Genomic DNA, 9,588 nt, shown 5'->3' with positions numbered 1-9,588 from the left:
ATATATATATAGATCATGGGCGTCAGAAGCATCTGTAATGTGGGGGGGACACACTACAGGGTGTGCACGTGCGTGTGCGCATGCACACGTACCAGTGTACAAAAAAGCAACATTTCATCTAGATTTCCTTACTTTAATTCCTGTTAAAGCATGTTTCTCACTAAGTTTGTGTAAATTCAGCTGTGAGTTTTAAAGACATTTCAACTTTAATACACTTTAACACACAGCATCAGGTCGGCACTATTTGTGTTTATGGAGAAATAAAAAACATCATAACTGGACTTTTTTACTTGTGTTCAACACTACTCATCTAAAGGATGTTTCTCATGAAGCTTGAGGACAATAAGGTGTTGGGGTTTTAAAGACTTTTCAACTTTAATGCACCTGAACACAAAGCGTCTCTTTCACCTGCAGCGTCTGACAGCATCACACTTACTGCTAAGCTAACATGCTACAGATGTAGCGCTCCTCTCAAGCATCCTCCCAACATGAGTATATGTTTATGATCAGCCCCCCGGTCAACAGCTGCAACAGCTGTTGTTTAGATGTACAACTCATGACTACTTTTTAATAGTTTCAATAAAATCCATCCAATATTTCATGAAATATGGAAATAGAAACATTTTTGTTTGCCTGCACCTCTCAGTATGGCCATAAGTAATCAAGTTCAGAAGGATGCTGTAAAAATGTGCAACATTTATCACAGATGCTAGTCAAGCCCTAAAACAAATATTGCTTTTATTTCACTCTAAAAGGCAACAGTTCAACATGTAACAATATGTTTTCATAAAGGAGGCTTGAAGACATGATGAAATGGGATGTTTCTGAAATTTGGAAGTAGGGTTTGGTGGAAAAGTAAAAAAATAATGTCTTACCTTATGGAGATAGCTTTCTGCCAAGATGGCCGCGATCAGAGCAGTTGCAGCGGTGCAATCCCAGTTTTTGGGAGTTTGAAATTGACTCCGTGCCTGACTCTGCACGATTTATGCGTGTGAATTACAGCCGAACTGAACTGATGAGAATAAGAGTGGATTTGCCATGAAATATAGCAGCGATCAGCAGCGAACTCAAAACTATGCTCGCAGAATGCAGATCTTAAAGTCATCTACCTGGAAGCTGCAGCAGAGGTGCTCCAACGGGAGCCAAGAGGAAGTGCTGCTCCCGGCTTAAGGGTGCATTCACACCAGCCCTGTTTAGTCCGCTTTAATCGAACTCTAGCTCGTTTTCCTAGAAAGTCCGGTTCGTTTGGGGAGGTGTGAACGCGCCATCGAACTCTGTCTCGGAACAAAAAGGCAAACTCTGGCCCGGGCTAAAACCTAGGTCTCGGTCCAGTTGAAGGGAACTCCAGCGCGGTTTGAGTACAGTGTGAATGCAAACAGACCGAGCCCCGCTCCACAAGCAAGAAGTGGAGTACAGCGCAGTGCAAACAAGCAGGAACACTCCTAGTGCTTAGTGTATATTTAGTTGATGTTTTTCTTAGTTCATATCTTAGGTCTTATTACTGTTTTTCTTTTACATTTTATTGTTGGATGTAACTGGGACCCTGCGTACATAATCTCGTTCCACCACATGTACCAAATGAGATACGAATGACAAATAAATCTCTCTGGCTCTTACTTTCTGAAAGTTCTCGGTTTAAAAAAGTTTGCATGAGCTACTATTAAATTTAGAATACTTGAGTTGTTTTAAGTAAGTTAGCTTTCTTTTTAATTGGCCTAGGTATTATTACCTTGTAAACTCAGCCCATTCAAAGAGCAATCTACAACAGGTAAGATACTCATTTTCCACAACCTTTAATGAAAAACACTGATCTAAAATGGCTGAACTATCCCTTAAAGATAATAAACCTAAACAGTGTTGTTTTCACACACCTGTTTTTGTTTTGAGACTAACATTTTTATGTTTTTTTTGGAGCAGTAATAAATTGTTATTGTCATGTAAAAAAAATAAAAAAATTACACTATACAAAATTATATTTAATACTAACTGTAAATAAATCTTTACTGTTCGTATTTGGACATTAAAAACGGTTTCTGAATTTAATGAAAAAAATATAAAGAGCAGGAAGGTATGAGATTTTAAAATGGAAATTGTGTTGAAAGCCTGCTGCAGTTTAAAAAAAAAAAATCACTTTACCATTTAAGAATTTTTTGAGCAACATATAAGATACATCTAATTTAAAGTTAATGTGATTTAAAAGTCTGAACTGACTTGGAGCTATCAATTTATTTATCATAAAACATTTCTCTCAGGCAGCTGCCTAGCCGTGACCCTCGGCACAACCACCAACACCTGCAGTCATCAGGTGTCTGATTGACCATAATTAGGAGCAGAGTTAGAGCACTGGGGTTCGAACAGACCTGCTAGGAGGTGTATTTAACTTTGCTGAAACACTGCTGAGGCAGTTTGCCTGTGTGCAGTGATTTTTTTGTTTTTGTGCTCATGGCGTGTAGAGTGAACTGGGGCAGTGCTATTGTATTATGCTTGGGGCTTTTAGTGTTTGTGACCTCACTTTGCCACTGTACAAAAAAGACCAGGCTTAAGGGGCTGGATGAAAAGAAAATAAACTCAGAATATATTCAAAGTCAAGTTGGAAGAAGTCATCAGCACAACGGAAGACTCTTAATTGGATTAAATTCACAGACATCTGCTAAAGTTAATGGAACCAATTCTACAGAGAATGTGTTGGACGTAGTAACGGATTACCAAGCAGACATGGGTATGTACCACTAAATGTTTGTATTACGACTGACTTTATTCTAATGATTCAGTTTGCATCAAGATAATTACCTGCTATAGGTATTTGAACTTGTACAAATTGTTTTTAAAGGCTGGTGGCAGACCAAGAAACTCCAGGACTACGACTGGCCACAGTCAGATATTGCAGCAACACACCGCCTCCTTAAATCTGACTCGAAGGTTGAATGCACACAGAACTCCATGAAGCTTCTTGTTCAGGATGCTGTGTTTACTCCTGCAGCTCTCATCTTTGTGGACAGGGGTGAATATTTCAGTTTTCTCTTCATTTGTTCATCAGTTGTCTGATTATACATTTTGTGTTGTACTGATGAGCCTCCAACCTTTCAGGTCACTTGTCTCCTTTGTCTCTGACCAAGTTGCCTTCAAGCTGTGGTTACACCATAAGGTCAACTCCAAGCAATTTGGTCTTGGTAGCGCCTTACGATGGTTGCTTTGTTGTCATTGAGGTAGGCTTTCCATGGTCAGAACATGCACATTTGAACCAGACTTTTCCAGTTCCTTCAGAGTTTGACTCTCTTGTGGTTGTAGGAGAACAGCTACGTTCTTCCGTTGCGCTGGTGGGGCCTCCCGGTGAAAATGTCGTGTCCTATGATTGAACACGTGTCATCAAACCCTCCAATGATCACCTGCCATGCTGAGGGCATGGTTGTGCAAACTGAATGGACCAACTCTGCCTCCAACATTAAAGCAAATAGTAAGTTTTTTTTTTCCTTTCCCAAATGTCTTCTATCATGTTCAGTGCAGTGTCCTCTGATCTTTCAGTCATATGCGTTAATCATGCAAGGATTGTAGGTCATCAAAATCCAGCTTGGCATCCAATGCCCATTCAAAACAATAACGACAAACCATCCAGTGAATTAACGCTCCCGTTTATTTTTAATTATAAATTGACTACAAATTATGGCAATTACTGAAGATATTAAACTCATTGGTGTATAAAGATGTGAAGTGTTTCTTGAAATGCGTCAGTGATGTGAACACTGCTTGCATAGAGCAACATTCATGACTGTAATAAGTTTGTAATCTCAATCATCCAGGTAAATAAATACAAAACAGGTTTGTGTTTTGTATTTATCTACCTGGATGATGAGCTTCCAAACCTTTTTTTTTTTTTTTCTGAACCACTTTGGCCTTGGTTGTCCTCAGGCTGTTTCTGTGAGTAGCAAGTTGGACATCTGGCCTAAAACATTTTATGCATGATGATCGATTTGTTTGGGACATGTTTTTGCATGTTTTTAAAGCCAGTTTCTTGGAATTCAGCAGGAGACTGGCTTGAAACTCATCCATAAGGGCTATTTATAGGACAGATCTGGGTTGGCTGGCCACAGACTGGTGTGTTTGGATGAAAGACAAAACTTTACTTCCAAAAACAAACTTGTCCAGATGACATGATTTAACCTTTTTTTTTTTTTTTGTATTCGTAACTGTCATTTTTTTTCACCTAATTTGACAATGTTCCAAACTACAAGATAAATTACATTACTTGTAAATTGTACATTTCCTAAATTGCAAAACTGAACCAGGTTTATATATATATATATATATTTTTTTTTAAATGAACAAAAAATCCAGAACCAGACAACATTCAGAGACAAATATACAAATGAAAAAGGGATATGCCCCACCATACAAAAAGCCTATAGGCAAAGGCCTCTCTGGGACATCGGCCATAGTTCATACAATCCTGGATTTACATTTCAAGAAATGACTGGTCTTTGCATCTGTATTCACCAAGGACTTGATTTATCTTCAGTAATTGATGCCAGTCATGGTTAAAAAATATCTGAAATAACCAAACACTAGTGTTAGTTTTTCACAATTGGCCTTCAGACATTAAAGCAGGACTTTTTACCTTTTTTTTTTATTTTTTTATCGGATCTCACCTGTGCATGCATGGTTTGTCTACTTTCCCCTCTGCATATGTCTTTCTGCTTCATGTCCTAATGATTGCAGGGTAAAAAAAATAATAATCTGTGCACTCAGCCACAGAGATATTTTGAAAGTAGTCAGCCCCTTATGGCCTAATTTACTATTGTGAAACGGATTAAAGCTGCAATAGTAGTTAGTTTTTTTTACATTTTTAAATGTGTCACTGCTTGTTTTTAGTGCTTTTAATATGGTAAACTCAATTTATTTAAGTTTTAACATTTTCAACTGTAACTGAACTTCAGTCTGCATGTGTCTCTAAATGGCTGGGATATGTTATCTGTAAACTTGTTTTCATCAAATCACACAGTTAATGGGTGGGCTCTACATTTAGGCTTTTTTTTGTTTTTTTGTTACACAAATGGTTGAAATATCTGATGCATGCACAACAATCTGTGTAGATGAATCTGACAGAGGACCAGACTCAACCTTGTTGAATACAGTTGAAATACTTTGGCTTGTCATTTAGTTTGAGGATGTGATTAGCGTAAAGTTGTGGATACCCTTGATGGTCTGTGCCCTGAAGTCCCCCCCCCCCCCCCCACACACACACTGTAATAAATTTGTTTTATGTTTGCAGTAAATGGAAACTGGGAGCCTTTATTGACAGCTGCGCGCAGATGTGCGTTTGGAATTGTTGAACATCCTGAAGGTGTAGTGATCTCTGTACGCTTTGCCCCTTGCCTGAGAAAAAAGGTGGTGTAAAATTTCTACGTCATTTTTGTTTTCTTTTTCTTTAAATGAAAAGTTTTGCCATATTATAGCTGGTTTCTGTGTAAATGGTAAATTGTGTGTTAGGTAGCTCTCTTGCAAAGCCTCAGTTTGGAACGTTGGTTCATGTTTGACAGGACTTAGATGATGGTTAGACCAAACTTGGCTATGGCCAAAGTTGATTTTGCAACCCTCAAACAACTCGACTTCAAAAAATTTTTATAGCACCTCATGCAAATGGTATTTCAACTTTTCCACATTGCTGCATTTCAATTTCTGCCAACACCTGGATACCCCAGAAGTACTAGCGCTACTGGTCGTACTACTTGTACTTGTAAATACAGTATAGAATGCAATGTGAACAAATGTGTAGTACAAAATTGAAAGCAATGTAAAATGTGAACAAATGGTGTTCGCTTGAACTACGAAACTTGAAATTGGAACTGTTTTAAACCTGTAACAATCTCTTGGTTTTAGATTAATTCAGACAAGTTCTTAAGTCCTGTCAAATGTAAACGTCCTTATTTAACTGAGTCTGTTCAAGAAGTTATCAATAACCAACTCTTTTTGTGCACATTAATTCACTAGTTCTGAACTTAACCTCCTTTTTTAGGCAGAAAATTAACCCACTGACCTTTGTCTGTAGGATGGATTGTACACCTTTGAACTTGCTGCAGATAAAGAAACCAAGATTTCATGTCCATCACTGTTGGCAGCTGATATCAAATCCACAGATTTTCCAAAAGCTCCTCTACAGCAAAGTGAAAAGCCAAGTGGCTGGATGACTCCTTTCAGTACACCATATCCTAGTTTATCCCCTCGTTCTGGTCAAACTGGCTCCCAGATTCCAAATTTTCCTCAAAGCCAAGATCTTCCCAGCAAGCCAAATCAAGTTCCAAAAGGATTTGATCCATCTTTTTTCTATAGTTATTTCTACCCTTACTCTGGCAGTCCAGAAACCACCCATACTAAACCACTACATATCCTTACTCCTACAAACCCTGCAAATACTCAAAATGCAGGTGCAGATTTTCATTTTCCCATTAATCAGTTGCCTGCGTTTCTGCCAATGTGGCCACCAGTGACTAAATCACCACCACCTAAACATGAGGTTGATCAGTATCAATTTCATCTTTCACCAAAGTTGCCTCTGAAAACTGCAGAGCCACCTTCAAGTTACCCAAAGGGTCAAGAGCAGGGGCATCCTGATCAGTTTTCTGATACACAAACTTCACCTCAAACTCTTTCTTATCCACTCTATCTTGAAAAATTACCTGAGAAACCTGGGAAGTTGCATACCTTAGTATCTGAAAAACCTCAACCTGAAGAAAACTTGCCACTCAATCTAATCTGTACTCAACAGATATCGGCTTCAAAACTTGCTGGTGCTTCTCAAGGCCAGGTATCCCAACCATTCTACCTCTTGTGTACCCAGCTGAAACTAGCCTTAAATACTGCTTCACAACAGCCACACCATAAAATTCCTCAGGGTCAGGAATACCATACATTTTTCCTCTCATGCACCCAGGATACGCAAGCTTCTAAACCCATGTCTCAACCATTATACACTGAAAGCGGTCAAATGTACCAATCATTATACCTCCTATGCACCCTATTGAGACAATCCTCACAACCCACTGGTGTTACTTGGCCACCACAACATGAAGCCCTCCAGACCTATCGATATCGAGCATTCTTTCCCTACTATGTCCAGTTACAGCCAACTTCAAAACCAGATGTTACTCAGCCACCTCAGCCTCGAACTCCTCAAGGTCAAGTATACCAGCAGTTTTCCTTCTATACCCAATCAAAGCCAACTCCTAAACCTGCTGAGCCGCAACAACCTGCAACTCCTCAAGGCCAATCATTCCAGCAGTTCTTTCAATTCTTTACTCAACCACAACCAACTCTAAAGCCTGCTGACATTACCCAGCCACCACTACCTAATGCCTCTCCAAGCCAAGTATACAAGCATTTATTGGACTACTTTTATCAATTAAAGCAAGCTCACAAACCTGCTGTAACCCCACCACCAAATCCTGCAACCCCTCAAGGCCAAGCCTACCAGTCTTTATTGGACTACTTGATACAACAAAACCAAACTCCCAAACCTGATATTCAATCACCACAACCTGCAACCCCTGAAGACCAGATATACCAGCCAATCTTCCACTTCCATACTCCACTAAAACAAACTCCAAAATCTGCAGTGACTCTTCCACCACTACCTGCAACCCTTCAAGGTCAAGCACACCTGCCTTTATTGCACTACTTTTCTCTAAAACCAACTCAAAAATCTAATGTAACCCCACCTCCAAAACCTGCAACCCCTCAAGGGCAAGCCTACCAGCCTTTATTGGACTACTTTACCCAACTAAAGTCAACTTCAAAACCTGCTGTTACTCAACCACTACAACCGTCAACCCCTCGGAGCCAGGCATACCAGCATTCTTTCCGTTTCCCCACTAAATCAAAACTAACGTCAATCCCCACAGTCTCTGAGCCATCGGACCTAGACATTCCTCAGGGTCCTGTTAACCAGCCATTCTCCCACTTGCGAAAACCTGAACTTCAATTGATCTCAAAGCCTTCTGATCCACTGCCTGAACCCTCCCACAGTCAAATGTACCAGCTGCTCCACCCTTACCAATTACATACACATCCAAAGCCAGTAAAAGAACCCACACTTGTTCCTCAGCCATCACAGCCTGCAGTTCTTCAGGGTGAAGCACACCAGATGTGCTTATATGATCAGCTGCTTACTGAAAGCCAGATTGCAAAGATGCCAACTGATATTATTCTAGGAAAAGTATATGGGCCTTGTCAACTATCTTGGAAACTAGGTGCTGAGACATCGTCATTCCTCAAACCTGCTGCTCATGTTCAGCCTGCCTACTGTTCTCAGTTTTGTCCATCTGGACATTCTAATTGTTGCCTACAAATTGCATTTCATCAGCATCTCCATATTTCTACTGGACAGGATGGTAAAGATGTTTCTCATATTTATAACAGGCAGCCATTTTCTCAGGCTGTATATCCTGACTTTAGTAGGGGCTTGGAGGGTGGCCAGACTCCTCAAAAGCTTTCAGAAACGGCAATATTGCAGTCTTTAAAAGCCCCTGTGGCTGCTCACATTTCACCTCCCTGGCTCCCTTGGGCCGCAGGTCAAAAAGAATATTTCCAACCACCAGATGGCAACCCTGCTGCACAATCTAGTAGTCCTATAAAGACTACAAAACAATCACCAGTCTACCCTTATTTTGCAACAGATTCATCCAATCCTCCCTGGGCATTTTTACCCCAACATTCTGAGGTGCCAAATTTGGAACAAAGGAAATCTGAAGGTTTTAATGACCCCTCTAAACTTTGGACTTCAGGTGTTAAAAGATCAGCGCCAGTGGAGCAAAGGGAACTAGATGCTATTAATTTTCCTCAACAGCAAAACAGCCAGGTCTTAGCTGAGCACACCCACTCCAGGCCTAACTTCATGTCTTATATCAACCATCATGGCTCGTATACAGCAGAGCAACAAAGTAAACTTGACATTGAGCAATCATTGCGCAACTCTGAATTTGAAGATTCACCACATCATAACTTAAAACATGCAATAGATCATTTTTTCTCTCCTCAGTACATGCCCCAAGATGCTCCAAATTCCAACCGAAACGTATCTGAAGCTCTCAACTACTCGCAAACACACCTCAACTCGAATAACTCCACCAAACCAGAACAAGCCATGACTTCTGATTCAAGACCAGAGAGTTATGTACTGCTACAACACGGGCCCCCGAATAGGAAGCCAATCAGTTTCAGTGATGACTCTGTGGATCTCAGAAACCAGGAGCGTAGTCCAAACTCTGAAATGCAAATTCTAACTGGGCACCAAAGACCTAATCAGAACTTGAAGCTCTTGGAGGAAAGTCCATTCGAAAGTCCAGAGGATGAAGTACTTAATCCTTTCCTTGATGATGTTGACTACATGTTGAGGATGGACGACAAACTTGATCTACCATTGTTTTCTTCTGAATTGGATGAGACTGGCTTGGTATACTTGCCCCCCGAACAATATTTTAGTGCTGCACAACTGAAGCCAGAAGTTCTTGAGTCATTTGAAGACCTCTGGAAATCCATGACACCTTCAGATTCCAACCAGTCATTTGCAGACCAGGTTCCAAGTAAAAGGACATCTGC

At 40.2% G+C, this 9,588-nt stretch overlaps 1 protein-coding gene across 1 annotated transcript; it reads left to right on the top strand.

Annotated features, from left to right (window-relative positions):
* The first annotated feature begins 3,293 nt into the window (after positions 1-3,293).
* LOC119414183 (adhesive plaque matrix protein) lies at positions 3,294-8,813 on the top strand. The gene is made up of 4 exons (XM_037681283.1): positions 3,294-3,454; positions 5,267-5,382; positions 6,044-8,206; positions 8,775-8,813. The coding sequence occupies exons 1-4, from the start codon at positions 3,337-3,339 to the stop codon at positions 8,811-8,813; spliced, it is 2,436 nt and encodes an 811-aa protein (XP_037537211.1). The 5' UTR covers positions 3,294-3,336.
* The last annotated feature ends 775 nt before the right edge of the window (positions 8,814-9,588 follow it).

Source organism: Nematolebias whitei, chromosome 9 (genome assembly GCF_014905685.2).
Source record: "Nematolebias whitei isolate Nwh7 chromosome 9, NemWhi1, whole genome shotgun sequence".
Lineage (NCBI taxonomy): Eukaryota > Metazoa > Chordata > Actinopteri > Cyprinodontiformes > Rivulidae > Nematolebias > Nematolebias whitei.
This window is presented reverse-complemented; position numbering and strand designations above follow the sequence as displayed.

Coding starts and splice junctions, on each gene's coding strand:
- LOC119414183 (XM_037681283.1), top strand. CDS start 3,337: ATGTCGTGTCCTATGATTGAACACGTGTCATCAAACCCTCCAATGATC. Junction 3,455..5,266: donor CTCCAACATTAAAGCAAATA/GTAAGTTTTTTT, acceptor TTATGTTTGCAG/TAAATGGAAACTGGGAGCCT. Junction 5,383..6,043: donor CCCCTTGCCTGAGAAAAAAG/GTGGTGTAAAAT, acceptor CTTTGTCTGTAG/GATGGATTGTACACCTTTGA.